The 24,282-nt window shown below is 41.3% G+C and overlaps 1 protein-coding gene across 2 annotated transcripts in view; it reads right to left on the bottom strand.

Annotated features, from left to right (window-relative positions):
* SKIL (SKI like proto-oncogene) overlaps positions 1-20,849 on the bottom strand; it is an 80,011-nt gene extending 59,162 nt beyond the window's left edge. The window contains exons 1-7 of one of the 2 annotated variants that reach the window (XR_013775416.1): positions 20,717-20,849; positions 17,854-19,801; positions 13,296-13,393; positions 11,698-11,939; positions 11,255-11,496; positions 10,058-10,282; positions 6,624-7,313 (exon numbers count right to left, since the gene is read on the bottom strand). Coding sequence is in view for 1 of the 2 variants with exons in the window: in XM_079314641.1 (XP_079170767.1) it covers positions 7,152-7,313; positions 10,058-10,282; positions 11,255-11,496; positions 11,698-11,939; positions 13,296-13,393; positions 17,854-18,960 (2,076 nt within the window). In the remaining variant the exon portion in view is untranslated. Of the gene's footprint in view, positions 1-5,128; positions 7,314-10,057; positions 10,283-11,254; positions 11,497-11,697; positions 11,940-13,295; positions 13,394-17,853; positions 19,802-20,716 lie in introns of those variants that run through there. The other variant, XM_079314641.1, reaches the window with a different exon arrangement.
* Between the last annotated feature and the right edge of the window lie 3,433 nt (positions 20,850-24,282).

Raw genomic sequence — 24,282 nt, 5'->3', positions numbered from 1 at the left:
TGGGTTTTTTCTACACCTGGTTTATGATATTTCTGTGAAGCCAAGCTGCCTGCTGGCCTTCCCTGAAATTTCCTGATGTGATTCCATCTTCCTGCATAGCTTATCCTTCTACTGCATCTACCTCAGGTGGAGTGTGCTGTTACTGATAACCAAACATAAATTTAGGGCTCAATTCTAGATGGATTTAATCTTCTCCAAAAAATATTCCTGCTCATTTATTATTCAGGAGATAAACTTGTCATCTCTTGGGTGAAAGTGATGTTGTTCCACTTCTAGGACTGAGCAATTGCATTGGACAGATCTTGTGTCACCTCCTGAATTCAAAAGGAGATGACAGATTTCATCCCAAAGCTGAGGTCTGGAATAATTTTACAGTGATAGTGCACCCACATCTAATGCACAATGTAAGTATTTTTAAATGCTGCAAGGTATTCATTGGCATATACATCCTTCTGTAATTCAGTCTCCTACATTTTTAGTTTCCTTAACCACAAAAGCTTCTTAACTCCATGTTTTCCCTCACAAATGTATTTATCAAGGAGTGTGCAGGAGCAAGGAGTAAATGTGACATTTTGGTAACCAGAACTGGAGCTGGTGCCCACAGGGTACAGTGTGAATTATTTCACTCAAGTCAATAGAGACAGGAGACATTTACCATTTTGTCAGTGTTACAAATCACACCAACAGTTAAGTGAATATAAGTTTCTATGAGGCGAGTGGACAATGATTTACAAGATCAATAAAATAAGGAACAACTTGCCAAATAAGCTGATACATTTTGGACAACAGTCTTAGAAGCTCCCTTTATAAAAGCAAGTGCTACACAGGCATTTATTACAGCAACGGTGTGAGCTCCTTAAAAAAAAAAAAAAAAAAAAAAAAAAATCAATCTTTTTACCCTTCACTCCCAGAGTTTTTCCTTGATCTGCATTGTTCTCTCTGACAAAAGACAGGCGTTGCAATTAGTCATAGCTACCCAAGCTATCAACACCCCAGGGCTTTCTCATCCAAATGACTCACCTTGAACTTTTTCTTTACATTTTCAGCCTCATTGTTTCTTCCCTGTTTGGAAATACAGCAGTACAAAAAAGCAAGATGGGATGCAGAAATATACAAGTTTAAGAGGCTGAGCTCATCATTGTAATTTTCATTTTTATCCTAGTTCATACCTCTCCTTTCTCTCTTTATCTGTAAAATGCAGACAAGCCCATGGTAGCATTAAGGGTTTGCAATTACATGAAATATCATTATTTCCTATATGGGAGAGCAGCTCCTTAATACAAGCACAAAGTATTTTTGCACTGATTTGAGGGGAAGAAAAAAAAAAACCAAAATGTGTGAATGTGTTTTCTTATGCATCGAGAAAAACTTCTCAGTATGAATAAAATCCTCCAGAAAATCTCCAACGTATTATTTGTAGCAAAAGTTATATTTTACTACAATATAGGGGGCATTTAAGTGACGAACAAAAGAGTTTATTGTTGCAAGTGGTGGAAATTCAATGTAAATGAGACTTGTGGACTAACAAGCAGTTTAGAGAAACTGCTCCCTCTTTTCTCCTCCATTGTTCCTTCCTTCTCTTACTCTGAATGTTCTGCTATTTAAGCTCCCTGATGCTGCACAAAAATGTTAAGGTAATATAATCACATCGTTTACAAAAACTAAAGAGCCACTCACCATCAGCAGTAACCATTTTTTCAACAAATAGAGTAAAATTCTCATGTCCAATTTTAACTTGGTATAATCTCAGCATTTTATCTGGCAATGTGTGTTTTCAATCTCATTTATTATTGAGCTATGGAAGAGTTGTGAAAAAAATCACACATTGCTTGAGCAGTCAAGCAGCAACAAAGCTGGGCACCAGAGAACTTGCCAAGTATGCAGAGAGTTCTATTTTCAGGTATAAACACCAAATTTGTGCCAAGATACATAGAAAGCTTGCTGCCAATACCTTTACAGAATCTTTTAGAAACTGGATCTATGGGGAGGGATGGCTTTGATCTGGTAGATTTTGCTTAAAATAAATTTTAGAGAATTGCGGGCCTGCTGCAGGCTGTGGGAGCTCTGCTAACAAGTTTTGGTGTAATCTGATTTTAATTTACTGTAATCAAAGCAAGGAAGGCTCTGTTTTTAGAAAAGCACCCAGTTAAACACCTTCAAAGAGCCAAGTTTAGAAGTCAAAAATACGACAGAGACAAGGGTTCTGACATTACAGTTCTTTATTTGTTTTTGAGTCCACGATCTATACAGGTATTTACAAAGCATGGAAATGGATAACAGCACAAAATACAATTGAGGTATAAGCTAAGAGCACAGTATGTCATGTTTCAATAAATATAATTCAAAATTTGTAAACTAAGTGACCAGATAGATGCATCTTGTCTACTAAAACCATATAAAATATCTGTTAAATCTCACGTGAGGTAGAGGACAGTTTTGTGTGTCATGTAATGCAACCACAGCAACGCTGACAATAAGACTGTACATCATTGGCAAAGTATTAAAAACTGTTGAATGCACTGATCCTTTTTCACAGGCTTTTGCTGTGGTTTCAGAACAGTCACTCAACCTGTTGCCTTGAGCTAACACGGACTCGGTTGTTTTGCAGCTACTTTCTGTCATTTGAGAGAATTATACTGGCATGTCAACAGCAATAAATATTTTAGAGAGTGAGGATGAAAACACAAGAAAATGTTCTGTCAATCACAGAAAGCAACGTGATGGCAACGAAATATTTCAGACCAACTTTTTATTATTTCCTAGGATTTGTTTAAATACAGTACAGCTGTGCTTTCCTTTAAGTGAGGTATCTCTTAGAAGAAAAAAAATTCAATTGATATCGTTACACTTAATTAATTTTCAAATAGCAAAATTTTATACTGTGTTTGCTGTGCTTGATGAAGTGCTTCAAATTCATTTTTCAAGCATTTTCCAACTGAACCACTAACCCTGAAAAAAACCAATTTGCTAAGTAATGGAGACACACTATAAAATCATCGTGCAATTTGTAAGCAATAACTGCTTTCACAAAAGCTAAAAAATAATTGCATTTTTTAAATAGATATATGCAGCAAAAATTCTACAAGCTTTCTGTAAAGAAAACCAGTGAACACTCACACTACAAATGTAATGAGCAAAAGAAAATTAAAATTTGCAGCTTCCTGCTGCTTACTATCAATGGCTTAAATAAAATTACCAAAATATTGCAAGCACAGATTAATAGGTAGGAGAAATTACATCTTTTGTTGACTTCACCAAGTTATAGAAAACTCTGTTGTGTGGATTAATTACACGAATTAAGTGCAGAAAAAATACAAAGTTGTTATCTTTACTGACAATCAAAATATATACTCTACAAACAAGTGAATTTTAGGAAGCTGACCACGACAGCATTTCAAGGCCAACTTCCCAACTAATGCTAGGAAAGGTTTCCAAAAATTTCATAACACATTCTAGCTATCCCCTCCCCCAATACAAAACAAGAATGTATGAATAAAACATTGTGACTTCTAAAATATGGGCCAAGACTTATTTCTTTTCAGGCCACCAGTAGCTTTATGCTCCCACCCAACTTTTCCTACATCACTAATTGCATTATGCCTTTACTATGTACAGATGGTTTTACACCTAAGCTATCAATATATTAAATATAGAATAAAATTAGTTTAAGAATGTGAAACATAACTACATTCATCTAAAAACTCAAACTGAATGATATGCTTCACAAAAACTAAAACACAGACTTAACTAAGTTTGGAGTTTAAGATAAAAATCTCTCTTTGTTGAGGAACACCTGGTTACACTGTGAATGAGGGTGTTTCCAAACTGCCAAAATTATAAGAGTTTTACCCTCTAAGCTCTTCTATTTTATTGATTAAAGTGTACAAAGGATGTTTAAGTTCTATTTTATAAAAGTATAGGAGTAAATTAGGTATTCACCTAGAATCCTACTTATTCCAAAAGGTGCACTGGGCAACTTCCATCTTGGAGTAGGTATTTAATAAAGCAACTTTCAAATTATAGACAATTTTAGGACTTTGTTCTACAGACTTCATGTCACAACTACCTGGGAAAATTACTTCTTGCCTGAAAAGATCAGCAAGCAATGACTGAAGGCAAACCAAACAATACATAAAATGAGCATGCTATGACTAAAAGCAAAGACTTAATTACTGATTTAGTCTCTACCATCAAGTGTGCACTTAAGTGAGGGCCCTCAAGAGTGCATTCCAAGTTCCTATGTCAGGCTGTAAATTGAACCATTCAATAGAATTAGGATAAGGTAGCAAAAAAAAGGTCAACATATACTTATTCTAAAACTTAAGAGCATTATTTACAATTTACTAAAAAACTATCTTTCAGAGACTGTGAGCACACAAAGGTCTATGGCACATGTATGTATACATTATTACTTAAAATCAGTATAAAATTAAGTCTACACATATGAAAATTGTTTATGTTATGTCAAGCCTGAAAGTAGCATTTAAGAATTTTAAGAGGATTACAATAATTTAAAATGCATTCTAACTTTAGATTAACTAAATGGAATATTTACAAAGTTACTTTTAAGGTCATTTTAATAAGCGTTCCATTGGCTTTACCAGCCAGATGTTCAAAAAAACAATTAGGAGGCCTTATCTGCAATTGGAATTGGTAAAACTTCCTATAGCTGCAGGGAAAATATGGGTACAAATAAAAAAACCACCAGCACTTTCAGAGCCTCCAGCAGTGCCCCAAGAGCTGAGAAACCTGGCTGCACCAGCCCTGCTCTGCACTGCTGAGCAACTGCTGGCCAAGGGCACATCTGGAGTCACAGAACAGACAAAACTGAATGCAAATGGAATATTCACAGTCCTACTGATGCAGTAATGCCAGCTAAGCTGTAAGTACTGTGCTGCATCAGTCAGTGCAGCTGTGAAGGAGCTGTGGCTTCACCCACACCACCAGCCCCAGCCTGCCCCACAACAAAGGGATTCTCTCCATCCTCCAGCAGCACTCAGGTGGAACTTTCCCAATTCCCAGCTCATCCAGCACAGGACCTGCCAATCCCCCTGGACAGCCTCAAGCTCTGCTCCTCAGCCATCACACCTCCAGCAATGCTCCTGCCTGCTCTCCCTGTAGCCACAAAAACATTGGTGGTGTTTTTAAAGTAAGTGGTGCACACACAACCAGAACCATTTATTCAGCACCTTTCCTTCCAATCAAGCTGCAAAGACAGGCCTTTTCCTTTTTATTTTAATTTTTTTAATTTTTTGTTCTTTTTTTTTTTTTTTTTTTTTTTTGTTAAAGAGGAAAAATTTGGTGATGGGAGCTGAAGAACAGAAAAATATAATCCTGGTCTTCTTTTCTGGCAGGGGGTGGAACTAGATGATCTTTAAGATCCCTTCCAACCCAAACCATTCTATGATTCTCAACACTGACAAAGAAAATTGTTTGTTTTTTTTATCTAACCTGCTTTACTTGCCAGTGTAAATATGAAACAGAGCTCATAAACAAAATTGTACAGTTATTAAAAAAATCATCTTATGACTTTGTGACATTTAATTTACCACCTAATTTCTCATTCAATTTAAAGATATGTGCAATTTTATCTTTCTCTGTGATATTCAGTCTTGTTATACCACTAACACAGAAACAGTAAGAGTTTCAGTTTAACTAGTTGAGCAGGGGATAAAAATTAAAAAAAAATAAAAAAAATCAATGTAGGGTTTTACTAGTGGTTTCATCCAAAATTAACTGAGTTATTGAGAGAATATTAAACTTAAGTACCTCAAAACCAGAAACTAAAAGCACAAGCTAAAATTATGTAGTGAAACACTAGAATTACTAAAATATTCCTATCACTGACATGATCAGCTGACATCTGCCAGCTGTATCCAATTTTTTTGGAGAGAAGTGCAAAAAAGTTTTTCTTCATCCAACTTTAGCCATGCATTTAACCCACTAAGAACCAGACTTCAGAAGTACTCAAGACATTATATATATACATTAAACAGTAATTCTGTACAATTACACATTTCCCAATGTTATAGCTTAACAAACATGCTGTATTTTCTTAATTCATGGTAACCCTACCATGCCATTCAAATACAGAGACTATCAAAATGATTTTTCAAAGTGCCATACCTCAGAATTTTATATTTTAAGCTATGATCACAATGTAAGTTAAGGCTTTTTCTATGTACTGAAAGAAAAATCCACAAGTTGGCAAGAAGCTCAAAGTGTGGAGGCTTAGGGTACTAAAAAGTTAATACATACTCCTTAATAAATATTATGCTTCTTGAAAGCATTAATAACTGAAAAATAGTTAAGCTTTCTCAGTTTCTAAAAGGAAAAGCCCCATCTTTAAGCCTTTTCTTAATGTTTCTTTCATATGTACTATAGAGAAAAAACAAAACTTGTGAATTTTTAACTTCCCAAGATTTCTTTGTAACTGCGATTTTTTTAATTCACAAAACCAAACCAAAACAAAAAACCAACCCCTAATGTTTTCATCTTCCAGCAGAGCAAACAAGTGCTGGCTCTAACATTCTTTAGATTGATAATGAATTGTTAAATAGACAATACTGAAAAGATCAGCTGACTTCACATAATGAAATTATTGGAAAAATTTATGTTGATACTCAACATGATACTCAAATCATCAACCAGTTTTAGCAATTTTGAGCTCTGCCTTACAGACAAAAAGCTGCCTTTACTTTCTTCAGTTCAAGAATATTTAATTCTCACTGAAACCCAAATTATTTAAGACCTTGAAGAATTGAGAATGTTTTTTATGTACTTTTATAACTGGATGTGCAATTGATAGCAAAATAAAGATACCCACATATGTTTTAACAGACAATGCTAAAAGGTGTAGAGTCCTTAAGACTGCATTAGAAATAGACAGAAACTGGTCACTCTAAATCAAGAGTATTTTTCATTGTTTTTGAAAAACACCAGTACAAATCAATGCAGATTTTCATTGGCTAGGAAAATCTAAAAATGTCTATCTCTATTTATTTATATCTATGTATATCTTCATCTGGACCTGTCTGGGAAATAGAAATCCATAAAGAACACTTTTTCTCAGCACACAAAAAAATTGTTCACAATCATTAAAACCAAAACACCCTGTTTGAAGGACACAGTCATGCTTCCTCTTCCAATTTCTATTTTCCTTTGCCATTTTTTGAAGATTTCAGGATCTGCAGCTTCAATTCTTTTATCATCATCTCTAATTTTTCCCGGGCCTCTCGTTCCTGTCTCAGTTCATCCTGGAGTTCTTGTCTATCTGCCTCTGCATGATCCAGCCTCTGCCTCAGCTCTGCCAGCTGGGAAACACAAGAGACAGAGTAAATTTGAGTAAATTTTAAAACATCAAAGGGTTACAGATAGCCACTCCATGCATCCAAGTGTTTCAGTCCACCAGAATGATGCAGTTATCAAGAATTATGCACTTACCTGCTGCACCATTAGCAAACAATGACAACGTGCAAAGTTACATAAATATCACACTATAATTAAAAAAAATGAGAAAATCTAATTTTTAAATGCATATAAGTTGTAGTTATATGAACTGCCACACCAGACTGTCAGTAATACACTGAATCTGTTGGGAAAAATTGTGATGTCTGCATCAGATGTGTCACAAATCCCAGAACAAACGGTATTTTTTTCATTTTTCAGGTCAATTTCTCTTACCTGACAAAATATTACTTCTTTATTTCAAAGCCTGAATGTATTTCTAGAGGAAACAAAACCACCACCACTGTTTTCTGATATTCCTTAGTGTAAATGAAATATTCAGAAAATCTTAAACATAATCATCTGTGTGTGTGTTCAAATACAAACCTGAGCCCACACAAATATTTTGTGATATTTAAACACAGAAATTAAATATTCTTTTCCTCATTGGAATATAACAAGGCTCAAATTTGCTAGAATGTCACCAAAATTATTTACAGTGACATCTGGAAACATCTTTTCAAGTGTGGGAAAGTTCCTTATTGCTTAGTATACTACCAGCAGTTAAAACAGGGAGGAGACTGGAAACCAGCTATCCTCTCTCCCACTGATTTATGGATTTATTTCTCACTAGAAGACCCCACTCCATCTAAAAAAATCCATCTGCCTTTAATGATAGCAATCTACCTGATGTAAATCATCACTAAGCATCCATCTCACTGAGAATTAGGAAGAGAGCTCATGAGAAGGAAAGAGCAGGAACATACAGATTATTCCTGGTGTTCACCAACTGCTGCAGAATGTGCAGGGTGAAGGAATGGCTGTGCTGATTTTAGAGAAACACCACATTTCATCCCTGCTTCTTTAATCAGAAACACTTCAGCAGTTCTTAGACAACAAGAGGCTGTTAATGCAAGTCCTGAGTGCACAAGTGATGCAGTGAAGTGCAACAGTGCCCACTGCCTGCATGCTGCAACACGTCTGCCTTTGATTCCCAGATCCAAGGAAAGGCTCCTGGACTGGTTATTCTGCCCTACTGGGACTCACAGGGTGAAGCAACTATTCCAATAAAGAAGTCAAAAAGGAGGGCAAGACAGTGAGTATTCAGACAGGTCTAGAAAGGTGAAGAGACTTTTAAGTGAGTTGTAAATATCAAATTCTTAATTCTGTGTAATGCATAAGAAGAGTTCCTTGCAGTTCACAGCTCTCAGACAGAAAAGGCAGCCTGGGCAACTGCCCACAAGAACACATCAGATTAAGGCTTTTTTAAATGCTGTATCACAGCTTGGGGAAGTTCCCTGTCCCCAAGACCTCTGTTTAACTCTGGTGCTTCTTGGAACAAGAATCTACTGCAAGATGTGATAAATGGAAAAAAAGGTTCAAATTATACATTATGAACAGATCTACCACAGAGGTAATAACAGAGAAAACTTTTGCACAAGGAATATATGTACTTTTCAAAGTCTAACTTCAAAAGAAACACACAATCAAACTCCTTGGGGAACAATCCACAGTTTTCACCTCCAAAGGAATAAGCTGCACAAGCCCTATAAAACTTGCTGCACATGATGATCTCCATAAATTAGAACACGTTGTTACTTGCACTAATAGGGCTTGTACCAGATGTTTAGTAAATCAGGCCTTAGTCAGAGAGGATTATTTCTGGCAGCAAAGGCCAGGAATCAGTGGAGTGGGATGTCATGAAATTAAATTCATGAGGATTTACAATGTGAGTCTCTGCCCTACTCACCAAAAATACCAAAACCTGTCTCTCAAGTAGTGCCTGTTCTCAGTTTGAGTCAGTCAGACCAGGAAATACACACAGCTGTGAACCAAGGACCACAGAGCTTTACTGAGCTCAAGTTTTGGATTTTGTTCCCTTTAAAAATGAGCCTGTTGGACTGTGATACAGTGCAAAATAAAATACTTAATCATAACTACAGCCCCTTTTTTAAAAGGGGCATTCCAAGATTCCCTTTGTCATTAGGTGTATTTTTTCCCATTGCAATAACCTCCAATATAAAGAAGAAGCAATACTAAAAGCTGAAAGGAAAGTGACAGGAAAAAACAACTCCATAGGTTTTGACATCTGAATCCAAGAGGCAAGATTGAGAGACATCAAAATAATTTTCATTTCCAAGAAAACTCCTGGCCAAATGTTTTGGCAGAGCCCAGAAGGGGCTCATCAGATACTGCAGAAGGTTCTACCACCAAGGAACATGAGGAACAGTAAGGTATGCTACAAATCTGGCAAAAAGATAGTTCAGAGGTTTGGATTGTTTGGGGTTTTTTACATAAAATAATGACAGTGTTTAAGTTTGTATCATGGGCTAGCCCATATACATCAAAACCAGATTTTTTTTTAAACAAAAGGATGTAACAGATCTCACATTTAAGTTTCATATTTCATCAATAATATCACATGTTTCTGTAAGTTACATTCTACCTCATTTCAGTCAAGGAACAGGAGAACAATATTGCTGTCACTGACTTATTTTGGTATTTGTCTGTGGTGTCAGAGAAAACGAAACCTTCAGGTGGCTCAACAACAACTCCACAATTTCCTGATACACTAAATATGTTTTTTTTTAAATAGACCTCCCCTTCTCACCTGTGCTGCATATTCAGCTTCTTTATCTTTTTCCAAATTGGAGTCACAGCTACATTTTTGCTTCATCACTTGGTCCAGTTTTTTCTCCAGGTCTCTCTGCTCAAAATAAAATTCTTCCATTCTTTGTGCATGCTCTGCTTGCAAACATTCAAGTTCTTTTTGTAAATTCTGCTGCTCTTCAGTCAGCTCCTTCATAGCTTTAGAGTTGCTTAACATTTCCACTTCCTGTAAAGAAAGATCAAGATCACATACTTCTTCTAACACCAGAAAAATAAAAAAAACTGAATTTAAAAGTGTTTCTGAAACCAGTGAGGCAAAAAAGACCATTAACAACAGCCTGATAATGGTACTTATCTACTTATCAATGATATTATGGAATTCTGTAACATGCATCTAATTTTTAAGAAATTGCTTGTATTTCTAAGTACACAGAGCTTCCAGAAACAAATTTGCACTTCCAGCAGTGAGCCTCAGGAAGCAGCAGCACTGATTCACTAAAATATACTTTGAAGATGCAAAAAGTATAGCATTAGAAAACAAAATGAAGTGCTATTTTGGTATTTTTAAACTTGCAGTTTTTTTAAACTTATCTACAAGCTTTACCTCCAACATCAGTACAGCCTTAAAGTAGCAGCTCTAGGGCCCTACCTGAGCTCCTAGATTCTGAGAAAACATTTAAATTAAAATAAAATAAAATATGAGGTCTGTTCTATGGATGCAAAAAGCCAAGACATTATTTAGCTAAATTCAGAAAACAAGTGTCACAAATGAACACCAGTCTCTAAAATCATCCATTATTAAAGAAAAGACTAAAAATAAAATCCCTAATAGCACAGCTTAGCAAATGGGAATAGGAAGGTGGTGTTCTTTTTTAGATAGGGCGGTGATAAGACCATTCCTAGAATACTGATATCTGCACCTTTAAAAGCCTGAAAACTGAGAAATTCTAGAAGATACAGCAAAAGCAGGAGCTGCTTGGACCCAGCAGCTGCAAACTGAAGAGACACCACTTATTAGTGGGCTCAAAACTCAGGAACATAAAGGATATTGAAGATTTGGTGTCTGCATGCAAGCTGAGGGGAAGATGATCTGTGTGCTTTGGTGTTTCTAAAGCATGCAATCTGATGTTGACTGTGGAGCCAGCTCACAGCAGCTCCCTGCTGCCCAGGGGGAAAGGCACCCAGACTGCCACTGTACCATTTGGAGCTGCTGCTTCCTCCTCAAAATCGTGTTCAGCTTTTCCTGCTGCTTGATGTAGGTTTTCATGACTTCTTCCATGATCCTTCCCTTGTCATCCTCACAGCTGATGTCTTTCATGAGGGTGGGGGACAAGGTTTGTGCATCAGCACCTCCCTCACCACGGGCAGAGTCTCTGGTGATTTTGGAAGAAACACGTTCAGACTTTCCACCTCTCATGGAACGAGCTGGCACAGGAGGATCTACACAGGAAAAAAAACCCAGAAAACAATAATCACAGAAAGTTCAAATTCCAGGGTGAAAAAAATGCAAAGAAAACTGAGATTACAAAAAGGTGGAGGGAATTTTTTGGAAACCTGAAGTGACATCACAAAATTCTAGCTCAGTGTAAAGCTTTCCATGGTATAAAAATCAAAGACTTCAACATAATTTTCACTACTCACCTAAACGTTTATTTGGCTGCTCCACACCAGTTTTCAAGTCAATTTTTTCCTGTTCTTCAAGAGAAAGCTCTGGATAGGAGGCAGCTTTTTTGTGCTTTCCACTGCTGAGCTTCTTCTCTGAGTGCCCAGGTGAGGATTTATTAACTTCTGATGCTTTTACTGTTGTTTTTGCAACATCCTTGTATTGAGATGCAAGAGACACATTGGGGGCAACCACTTTATCACACATGTAAAGGTAGTAACTGAAAGAGCAGAAGAGTAAAATTCATAGTGAAAGGTAAGACATAATAAATGATGGCTGAATGAGAGCAGTAACTTTAATTTAACATGAGCTCAAACTGTGAAAGCATCAATGAAAATAAGCACTTCCTTTTAAAATTTTTTCCTATGCAAAAGGAAAGTCTAATGACCCACTTAATATTTTCTGAGTAGATTATCTATATAAGGTTTTGAGGCTATCAAACAAGTAGATTTTTCCAAACATGTCTGATTAAAAAAAAAATTACAGAAAATCATATGACGACTTCATTTAGATGCAAAGAGTGAAATTAGAATGCCAATGAATCCAGACTCTCCAGCATTTTCATAATCCTTATATTAGCAATGGAGGATGGGGAGGTGAGCAGTGAAGTGGGAATCAGCACCTCACTTAAGTAGCAAAGCTGTGTTCTGACAGTCCTGGGACACTTCTGACACCAATGCTGGACCTTCCTTCCCAAGTGCACAAATCCATTTGGATTTTCACAGCTCCTGGAGCATCCCTGTGTCCCACCCTCACCTCACCACTCAGCCCAGTACAGAGGGAAGAGAGCCCCAGGTGTGCCCAGGTCAGTGCCAACATCACCAGTGCCACTGGAGCTCAGTCACTGTCTTCAACACTTCTCCTGGTTCTGGAGGAAGGCACTGGCACAAACAGAACCCACCACAGAAGTTCCTCCACTCCCTTCCTTGCCTGGGAACCAGTGTGATGTGTGTGCACAAAATGGGTCTGCTCTGACCCAAATCCAGGACCTGTGCAACCACAGGGGGTGAGGGCAAGTGGAATATAAAAAAAAAACTGTTTCCCTTGCTTCTGGTGACAAACTGGGTAAGGAGTCAAGGTTTCTAAAACCAGGAAACCAGTCCACAATTCATCTGCAGCCCTTGTTCCACTGTGGAAGAAAGCATTCCAACATCTCTTGGACATCTTTTCTGGAAGGAAATTAACTTGTCCTCATGGTAAATAAATAGGCCCTGTGCAGCCTTCCACATGCATTCATTGTATTACAATACGAAAGATCAAAAGTTACCTCTGTCATTTCTACTAAGAAAGGGGAATTTTTAATTGCATTTCAATTGTATTGCCTGCTGAAGAACACCCATAGGTCACAGCTTGAGTTCTATACCTAAAACCACTCATAATAAGCAGTTCATTAGTACTTACACTAAGAAATGCATAAAAATTTAGGGTTAAATCATTCCTGTGTGATACCTTAAGAGTTTTCCTAACAGTTCAGGTTGCAAATACTTTTTTTTTTTCAGTTTGAATTATCCCTAAATAGCCAAAAGTATTTGAATACTTGACAGTGCTTATAATTCTACATAGGAAACTCAGTTACCTGGGGTGAAAAAAGGAAGGTGGTTGAGGATCAGTTTCTGCTTCTTGCTTTATAACTGGATACCACTGTGATAATTCCAGGTTCTGCTGTGGCTCTGCCTAAAGGAAAGAAAATAAATTGGTAATTGAAACACAGGTTATTTACATTTTCCTAAACACTCCTCAGAGAAATGGCATTTAGACCATTAATACAGGTACACCAGGGAAACTGGGGTGCTGGGAAATGGGGTGTCTTTGGCAGAGATGCAGGGTGATGCAAGCCACAGAATTTTCTCTGATCTCCAATTTACCATTGTGGGCAAAACAGCAATGAAATTAAAGGAAAATCTCTTTACAGACCTATCTAAAAGCTCTGCTCAGTTTCCAGAAATCTACTAAACAAGCTTGGGAGAAACAAAAAGCAGAAACTAGGATTCCCAAAAGGTTGTAGAAGCCTATTGTAATAATGTGTCTATATAAAGTAAGCACCTGCCAGATACTTTATTTCAAAATTAAAGCTACAGTGTGCTGGTATTCCAGGGACAGAACTTTCTTCAGTCATCACAAATTTTTATTACACAAACAGGCAAAGCTGCTCCCATTAACATAAAAATGCCATTCCTTTTGCAGCAGCAAACAAAATTACCTCAGGTGCATCAAAATATATAATCTTAAAAACTTCTGTGTATTTTGCATTTGGAAAGCAATTCTTATTCTGTGTGTCCCAAGAGATGTTTTTGGAATCACTCTACTCAAAATTCCTGGTGATACTTTGTGCTCCCCTGCAAAGCTGCTCTTAACTTCAAGTGAAAGGTGTCTCTCCATATATTTACAATATTCTCACAGCTAAGAAATCAATTTGTAATGTCACTATATTAGAACAGCTTTGGGTGTGGCTGGCTGGTTTTTGGGGTGTGTCTGGCTGGCCCCAGGCAGCTGCCAAGCACCCACAGAGCTGCTCCCTCAGCACCATCCCCAGGGCATGGAAGGCAAAAGAGCAGGAAAGCTCCTGGGTCAAGATAAATTGGTTTAAGAGGTGAAGGAAAAACACAAGTGAAGCAAAGGGCATGGCTCAGTCCCTCCCTCAGAAAACTGCCCAGCCACCCTTGAACAACCTCCACCTTGGATGCCAAACCCTCTTTCACCTCCTTCTTCCCCAGTTTTTATTGCAGTAGCCAGAACATTGTGTGTTAGCCACAGTTTTAGCCACAAATCCAAAGCACAGCACTATAGAGGCTGCTACAAAGTCACCCCCATTCCAGCCAGACCCAGCACCTTTGACAAGCTGCTCAATTAAAAAACAGCTTATAAAGCTCAAACTGTTCAATAATCCTATACTGAAACCTGTTCTAATGCCTTCACAACTTCTTATGTGCTCTATTATCAGAAAAGTTTGTATTTGATTTGAATAATCTCTAGAAAAATGGCCTCATCCTGACACTTGTCAAGTTTTTTCTACTTACTCAGATCATTCTAATAATTTAAATAATCACATATAATCTACTTATACTGCAGCTAGTATGCAGTGATCTGATTTTAGCTTTAGATCACATTTGTCCATATTTTAGGACTAACACGCTTATATATTTACATATGAAATTATCAGGTCATCTCTATTTTCAAATTACTAGGTCAGATTTTATTTTTTTCTCTTTACCTATTTCAAATGGAAACTGAATTTACTGTCTACCCATTAGTGAGAATCTTGCAAATGAATTTCATAACATGCAATCAAATTTTTACTTAGGGAAGAAAATAAAATGTTGCCATAAATAAATTAAGTATTTTTCTAACAGGATTCTTCCCTCACCATTCAGGTAAATGAAATAAGGCATCTACCTTTTAATATATATATATACACATATGTCTATTTCATTACCAGACAATTTGTTTATTTTATATGCTCTTAAATAATTCTGTAAACACAACAAGCTGAATTGAATTGCTTCTACACAAACTGTTTAAAAGGGTTACATGAAAAATGACTTCTTTTTCTTCAAGGCTAGTTGGACAAAGCTGTTCTTTAAGAAAAAAAATATACAGGTAAGTAATGGTTTCAGTGTAATCATTAAGCCAGTAGTTTTAGCAGAAATTGGATTTATAAATCCAGGAGAAATGTTAACCCTCTATGCTGTGAGGTTTCCCCCATGCACTGTGAGCAGCTCGAGGAATCAGAGAAGCTGAAACTTTGAAATGAGTGCAGAGATGATGAGAAACTGTGGCAAAGTCAAAGGGAACAAGGATCTGTCAGTGCAGGAATAAGCAGAGACTCAGTGACAGCTGTTCCAGCTGGATGTTGCACTGCAGCCTAGAACTCCACAGAAAATTGTGACAATCAAGCACACAGCACACAGCTTTCTTGTTAGCACAAAGAACAGAAAGGAATTAATCTCAAGAGTGCTTTGCTCTTAAAATATTGAAACAAAAGTGTATTTGCATTGTGAGGTGAATAAACTAAGGAGAAAGGCAAAGCACAGGATCTAGGATGCTCCAAAGACTATGGGATTTAATTAACTCATTATTTCTGGATGGGGAAAGACCTAGCCAAGGGCAACTGTTCTTCCTGGGCCCTCCAAGATAATGACAAAGATGTGTCAGCACTTCTGAGGACTGACTCAGCAAAGGTGGTGAGGTGACAGAACAGCAAACAGAACATTCTGCACATATATTCCCCTAGGAGTGTAAGGAAAGGAAATGTCCACATGTGGTACCTGATACCTCTCCCAAAACACAGAGATGAGCTGTGGCTGCTCCATCCCTGCAGGTGTTCAAGGTCAGGCTGGGTGGAGCTGTGAGCAATCTGGCCTGGGGAAGGTGTCCCTGACCAGGGCAGGGGGTGCAATGAGATGATCTTTAAGGTCCCTTCTAACCTAAACCATTCTGTGATTCTATGAAAAGACAACTGAAGCAGCCTAAGCTCCCCCAGGACAAGGAAAGGGAAACCATACTCCAACACTGCCCTCTTAAACTCTTTTACTCTTTTGTACTTCAAGCTAAATATCCACAGGATGGAAAAAAACCCAAAACCTCCCCCACCACTGTATTCTGTTCAGGTTTTCACAGCTTCTGACTCTGGTTTCACAAGTTGCTTGGTAAGAAAGAACTACACACGTCTGCAACAGAAGACTGAGAAAAGTTTTACAATTTCATTTGCACCAGTCCATTCCAAATTACTGCCACTGCTAATTTCAGCTGGGTTTTATTTCCTCTTAGCACATGAAACTGAAAGACCTCATTGTCTGAAATCTGCTGCTGTGGGAAGAGAAGCAGCATTTATAGGTGTGAACATGGAAGACTATTTCCACTGATGCATCCACCATGCTGTAGTACATTTCCTACACTGGCATTGCAAGAATAAAGACTGACATGTCTTTATCAGTTGAAAAGCAAAGTCTCTTTGCTAGGAGACTGCATCTTCAAATAATTCAGCATGTGGAATCATGCCATACTGCAGACTTCCATGGGAATCTGCTGGTAAAATCTCTTCCTGCAGACTGGCACCACTGTAACAATACCTGTTACTACAGTCAGCCTTCCTGCAACACCAACTTTACAGAAATTTGTGCTGAAAGGTGTCAGCTCATAGACCCCTTTTTGGGCTCAACCATCTGCGCTGCTCTTGCTGCTATTTTGAAATCCACCATGAAACATCCAACAGGCAACATGGATTTATCATCAAACCAGCAGCCATCAAAAAGACACAGAAAAACTGAATACACTGAAGAGAAGCAATCATGGGGCAGAAACCATTAAAAACCTATTAAAAGTTTAAATTATACCCCAAAATTGTGATTTCTATGAATAGGAACATCTATATTAATGTTCCTATGCTGCTGGTCCTATTATTTAAAGTAGAAGCTCTCCAAGGGACAAATAAGCTCTGTATTTTGGAACCACAGCACAGACTTGCAGCAGTATTTTAGGAAAAAATAAGATGTCTATTATTAACCATTGTCAAGATACCGGCCTACAGCTCATTACTTGGGCTGCTTAAAACCCCCTCTTTTTAGCATATTTCACTGCACAAGTGGTTTAAACAGAAAGCTCTTGCTGAACAAGCAGACTGGGCTTCTAAATAGCCATTTAGCAAAGCACCATTACCCTGCACACAAGTCATGAGATGGGTGGCCAGCAAGCCAGGTTGCCATCCAGCCCACGTGTGAGTGCTGGAGTACAAATAACAAATGAAGAATTCATTTGTAGTACTCGATTTTCAAGCTCCTTTCTGCTTTGCTCAGCTGCTGCAGCACACGCTGCATAAAACCTACTCAAAGGTCAAATGGGAGAACGAGAATTTTCACAATAGGCTGAACTTTTCAGAGTCTGTATACCTTAGGACAGAACAAGAACCAACAAAGCCAAGCCAGCTAGAATGGTTACTTGCAGCCCAAAGAGGAAAGAAATTACCACCCCTCTTAATGAGAAATGTTATTTCCATGGTGAAGCTCTCACAAATTTAACTTAGGCTTGATGTGACAAGTATTCCCACTTAGAAAAGCCAAGTAATGTGCTTCTAAAACAAGTATTTACGTGTGAGCAGAAAGAGATCTGGGAGTTTTACACCACCAGGTGAAACTTACTTTGGACCGAATTCTTTTCTGATTTTTCTCGCTGAATTTCTCCTTCATTTCCTCCAAGAGATGCTTCAGCTCTCTCTCCTCTGATGTGCCCAGGTATTTTTGGTTAATGTGCAGGTAGCAGTGCCACTTGGCTGACTCAAACCCCCAGTGGCAGGTCCTCTTGTCCGGGGATCTGTGTGAATGCATCACGAAGGTCTGGGGCGAGAACATCCCGTAGCACTCCAAGCACTGGATGCACGGGTCATCAGGGGCAAGGTAGAACTGAGGTGCAAACAAGCCCTGGCACTTGCCCAGGCATTCATGCTCTACCTCGAAGGCACTGCCAGTCTCTTTCAGCTGGGCCAAGCTGTTCTTACCAGGGAGGAAACTGCCACTTTGGGGAAAAGTGCGAGGGCGCAGTAAAGCATTGCATAGTCTCTGAGCGTCCGTCAGCGTAATGAGCCCACAGGACGGAGCGTTGAATGGAAGAATTCCCAAAACCTTCAGAATGTGAAGCTGGTCAGAAGTGCACCTGGAGCAGTAGATATAGAGCTCATCACACACCGTGTTGATCTGCTGCAAGGAAAAGTCTCGGAGAACAGAATTCAACACTTGAGGCAGGCAAAGTCTTTTTTCTCCTCCGACTTTAAAACAAGAGATGGATTCCCCCTCCAGCAGGGTCTGGGTGAGTTCTGTGGAGCTGTCTGGAGGGATGAGCAGTGGACCAGAGAGGATTTGTGGTGATGGGAGAGGCAGGAAGACAGTAGGTGACATACTTTCCTGGGAATACCGAGCTGAGAAAGCTGCAGGTCCACCCAGAGAACTCTGGCTGCTTAGGTGGAACTGTGCCAACGTGTGTTTCAAACCTGGATTTAAACTCAAAGGCTCAGATAGTGAAGCACTGTTTGGCTTGGCAGCTGCCCCATCAGCCTCCACCGGAGTTTCGTCATAGTCATCCAGGTTTTCCTTCTTTATTGTTGGCAATTTATTTATTACAACCTGCACTTTGTTATTGGCATGCGTTTCTGTCATTGCTTTTTTCAGTGGAGGACTCCCATCCTCATGGATCCTGCTCCTTTTTTGGTCTGAAACCAGACCTAGAGGCAAATTTATCTGTGGGCTTTCCATTGCTAAACACTAGAGCTTTAATTAAGCCAGTCCTGAATGTGCATTTTCTTGCTTTTTCATATAAAAAATAGTTTCATGTAATCTTGGATTACCAAGCTGCACACTCCTTTCACTAAAACATTACTTCTTCAGCATCCAATAGTAAAAACTATAACCCATTTTGCATGTAATACATGTAAAATTACTAACAGAGAGGTTACACTATTTTCTTAGTTATTTGTTCAATTTTATAATATAAAAACCCCAATGCAATATGTATACAAAAGGTTTTCTTCATACCCTACCCACTATTTTACACAGTGGGTAAAGTTTTTTATTTTACACAGTCTTGTCCAGCAATTTTTAGTAAAAAACGATGAGCTGATGCGTGTTCATCCTTGATCGTTTTTTCCTTTAAAAAATATACTGTCTCTTCACATAAGTCTCTATTTAAATATTAAAATAGAAAAATGGGCTCAGTTAGAAGAACGTCAATCTTAACGCAATGATCCAAAACGTAGTTTAAGTCGTGTGAAAATTTTATTCAGCACTTTAAGCTCCCAGAGATCAAACACAATCTTAAGGGCTTGCTTTACTGTGCTGCCAGCTTTATGATTTCACCACCATCACCGTGACAGCTACTATTGCAGTTCACAAATAAATCCTGAAATTAGAGGCTGATCCAGATCGACGGCAAAAAAAACTAAACGTCCCTAGAGAGTCACCTTTCGCCCAGATGTCACTGGCGTGTGTCAGAATTTTCCCAGCCCAGGTTATTAGTAATAGAGGTGAGATCCAGGCCATGGGCTGAATTCATGCTGTGTGCTAGCACAGAGCTCTGCCAGTTCTTCTTCCTGATAACCTGTGAAAGAGAGAGAGGCCGATCACAAGCAATTCCAGAGTTTGCTCTGTACCTAAAGGGGCTTCAAGAGAGCTGGAGAGAGACTTTTGACAAGGGCAAAAGTGTGACAGGAGTCACAGGGGCAAGAGGGAATGGCTTTAGACTGAGAGAGAAAAGATTTTGATTTGATACAAGAAAGAAATTATTGTCTGTGATAGCAGTGAGGCCCTGGCACAGAAGCTGTCGCTGCCTCTGGATCCCTGGCAGTGTCCAAGGCCAGGCTGGACAGGGCTTGGAGCAGCCTGGGATAGTGGAAGGTGTCCCTGCCCTCGGCGGAGGGGGTGCGGAAAGAGAGGAGCTTTAAGGCCCCTCCAACCCAAACCCTTCTGGGACTCCCTGCCAATAACACGCGAACACCGGGACGAGCTCCCGAGCGATGGGCGATACCGGCGGGGAGGGGGCGGTCCGGAGCGGCTCTGCCGGCGTGCACGCCCGAAAGGACGGGCGCTCCGGCGAGCCGCGGCCCGGGCACCGGCTGCCCCCACCCCGGGCACCGACCCCTCGCCCCGCAGCCCCTCCCGGGACGCCGCATCCCGCCGCTCCCTCCCGCGCCGTGACTCACCCCGGCCCCGCCGGCAGCGCTCCGGGCACGGCTCAGCCCTTCAGCCCTTCCCCCTCCCGCCGCCGGGCTCGCCCCTCCGCCGTGCCCGGCTCCCCGCCGTCCCCAGCCGTACCGCGCCGCTCCGCCACCCCCGTGTCCCTCCCCGCTGCCATCCCCGGTACCCCGCTCCCCCTCTCCCCGCCGCCCCCGCGCCGCCTCTCCGCAGCCGCCGCTCGCTCCCTCCCTCCCATCCCCCGGCGGGCGCTCCCGCCCTTCCCCCCGCGGCTCCGCCGCCCCGCTCCCCGCCGTTCGCAGTAAGTTCCCCGGTTGCTCACCCGGCGCCGCGGGGGCTCCGGCGGCCGCGGGGAGCGGAACAGGCGCCGCGCTCGCGCCGCCCACCCGTGACCTCACTGCGGAGACCGAGACGGCGGCGGCGGCGGCGCGCGGGCACGAACCCGCCGGCGGCGCGCGCCGGCCCCGCCCACTGTCTGGGGCAGCGGCGGGAGCGCCCGCCCGCCCCTCCCCCGCCCGCCGCCGCCTCAGCGCCGGGAAACCCGGCCTGGCCTCTCCCCCGACCGCCCGCGGGGAAAGAGCGGGAGGAGAAATTAAAAATGAAATTAAACTAATAAATATATATTATATATTAAAAAGTGAATCTACATGGAAAAGTGCTGTTTCTGCCCGGCTTGTCCTCAGCCCCCCCGGTCAGACGCGGCCCCGCGCCGCCCTGCCGCCGTTCCCCCGTCAGCGGCCGAGAGGGGCCGGCTGAGGGACGGGGACGGAGCGGCAGCTGGGGCGGGGGAAGGGAGAGCGGCCGTGGCAGGAGGGAGAGAGCCAGGCGGGCGGACGGCCAGGCGCTGTCGGGCGTGTCGCTCTCCTAAGGCGCGGCGGCGGCGGCGGGCAGAGGCCGCCAGCGAGGGACTCTGCGTGGCTGTCCCTCAGCGACTGTCCCGCAGGGACTGTCCATCAGCGACCGTCCATCAGCGACTGTCCCTCAGGGACTGTCCCTCACTGACTGTCCCTCACTGACTGTCCCTCACTGACTGTCCCTGACTGTCCCTCAGGGACTGTCCCTCACTGACTGTCCCTGACTGTCCCGCAGGGACTGTCCCGCAGAGAGGCTGTCGCAAAGAAGGTCCCTCACTGACTGTCCCTCAAAGAAGCTCGCTCAGAGATGGTCCCTCAGGGAGAGTCCTTGAGTGCCTGTCGCTCAAAGCGCGTCCCTCGGTGAGGGTGTCACAATGAGTGTCCCCCAGCGAGGGTCCCCAAGGTCGGGCTGGGCTGTGCTGCTGGGGACGGGCCGGTGATGGTCACAGACCGCCCGCTCCAGCCACGGGCTCGCAGCAGGTGCTGGAGCGCGGATCCTTCGGGAAGCGAAAGGATGAAACCGCGGACAGGCGGGGAAGATGCTCTTCAGGGACAGCTTAGGCGCTGCACAACTCGTTCATGTATTACAAGTTTCTTCCGCCTGCAAGAAGCCCAAAGCTCTTCAGTTTACATCTCTGTGAAGACAGCGCTTCAACTGGGATTACGGCGCAATCCAATTTGCCGTTTCCTTTCATCCCACACAGTTGCATATTTTGATGCGAGTACAAAAGCAGAGCGCATGAAAAGGGGGCAGTTGTACAAGCACCAGGCACCGCTTTGCACCGGCCGGCGCGATCCCTGCTCCCAAAGCCGTCCCGGGAGGATTATGGCACAGCCACAGCCTCGCTGCTGATCGCCTGAGAGGCGCTCGGTGCTCTTTAATCCCTGACTTCGCACCTTGCATGTGCTCAGGTTTCCCTGGGCTGGCCGGGATCGCTGATGGAGAAGCCCTTGAGCATCACTGCAAAGCTGCTTCACCTCTTAACTCGTACTTAAACCACCACGTCGGTGTGGTAGCTGAAACAGTATCTACAGTATCTTTGGATCTGAGTGATCTTTAAGGTTTCTTCCAACCCAAACCATCAGGGTTTTATAGAAAAGCAAACATTTTTGCAAAGAATGCTATCATCCAGTACTTATTTATTTAGCAGATATAAGATCTGCTTAAAGGCCACAGCAATATGGTAGAATTAAACAAGATTTCTGAATCCACTAGCTTTTGGAGCTGATTGTGAAAGATATGGACCTATGAGGGAATTGTCTAGACATTCTAGACATTCCTGTCTGCTTCACCCTCTTGGACTTAAGGATCTGATTTAAAAAAAAAAAAAAAATCTCTTCAAATACCAATCAGTGAAATGTACTGTGTCATAATCCCTTTTGAATTTACTGAGAAAATGTAATGTCTAACATCAGAGCTGGACTGATCAATGCCTGTGAGGAAGGTGACATATGTAGGCAGATATTTCATCTTTTATTAGACCTCCTGATGTCATGGAAGCTTAGGATTCAGTGGCATTGTTTAATTTGTTGGGGTTTTTTTTTCAGGTTCTTCTGCAGAAATGTTCCATTTCAGGTTACAAATTCTGGTAACTATTGTGCTGTAATGATAGTGTTGCTATAGAGCTACAATAATCAGGCAATGGAAGACAAAGTTTGTAGGTAGAGGATTGTCTAAAAAAAGGTGTTAGCTCTGCCTACAGCTTCTGCTGTGGACTGTGAAAAGCAGTTCTGAGGACACTGTGCAACTGAAACCTGAGTTACAGACCTTTGCCAGTGGTAATAAAATGCACTAACAGCACAGGAGGAATATTGCTTTGATTAATAAAGTGTCTGAATTTTCAAGAAGTGCTGAGGCTCTGGGGAAGCTCACAAACTTCCCAGATACATAGTCCCTGAAGATGCACAATTTAACTATGAACTGTGCCCTGGAGAACACAATTTAACTGTGAACACAGTGCATTTTCTTCTCTGATGAGATTATATTGTGCTTTTTAAAGAAAAAAATCACTTTGGTAGTCATGTTTAACAGCAAGTCACAGCAGTTCAGACTGTTAGCTAATCTGTCATAGGAGGTTTCACTCTTGTAAAATAGATATCCTATTACAGGTTGTGTTTTAAGCACAAAAAGTTGATAGATTTTGGCAGATACCACATTCTGCAGGACAAGCCACAGTGGAGGCATTGCACAAAACACTTCAGCTCCTGAAGGACTTGTATTGTTCCTGTGGTATAAGAGGGGTATAAGCCCTGACACTTTACTCATCCTTAGAAGTCACATGTGGACGTAAGAGATTCCTGATTCTATTTATGCCTGAAAAAGTCACCTCAAACAAAAGCTGCACAGACCTGGGATGCAGATGCTGCTATGCCTTCAATTAAAGTAAGATTAAATGGTAAGAGTCCACCTTTCAAGTATGCAGTCCAGATCCCTTTATTATAAGCAGAAAAAAAAAAAAAAATTAAAACAAACCCATAAGGGAACTCTGCAAAAAAATGCAAGATAGGGTAGAATTTGCTGTTTCCCAAAGGGGCTCCAATCCCTACCTTCTCTCTTCCCAGGAAAACATCATTATTCTGTGGTCAGCTGCAGATACCTCTGTTACTTCAAAGCCTTACACCATCCATGCTGGAGTGAGGACGCTTGCTTAGCACTTATCAAGTGTATATATAGATTATCCAAGCTATTAGCTTCCTTCACAGAGTGCCTCAGCATAAACAATTGCTCAGACTGAGGCGAGAGCAGCTGGGCACTAACTGAACAGAAACAGGAGCGTGCGTGGGGGGAGGTTAAGCATGTAAGATATGCAGCCATCTGCAGCACTCAGCACTGCCGCCACACACCCGTGCTAGCAGGCAAGACAAAACCTCTTCTAAAGATACTGAAATACAGAAATTAAACCACTGCATCTGTGGCAGGGTATGAGCTAAGCGCCGTCACCCTGTGTGTCAGAAATCTGAGGATGCAGGGGAGGAGTTGAAGAAACAAAGAAATAAATCATGCAGAAGTAAGTGCAGCAGACGAGAGCGTTGC

Source organism: Erithacus rubecula (genome assembly GCF_903797595.1).
Source record: "Erithacus rubecula genome assembly, chromosome: 11".
NCBI classification, from domain to species: Eukaryota; Metazoa; Chordata; class Aves; order Passeriformes; family Muscicapidae; genus Erithacus; species Erithacus rubecula.
This window is presented reverse-complemented; position numbering and strand designations above follow the sequence as displayed.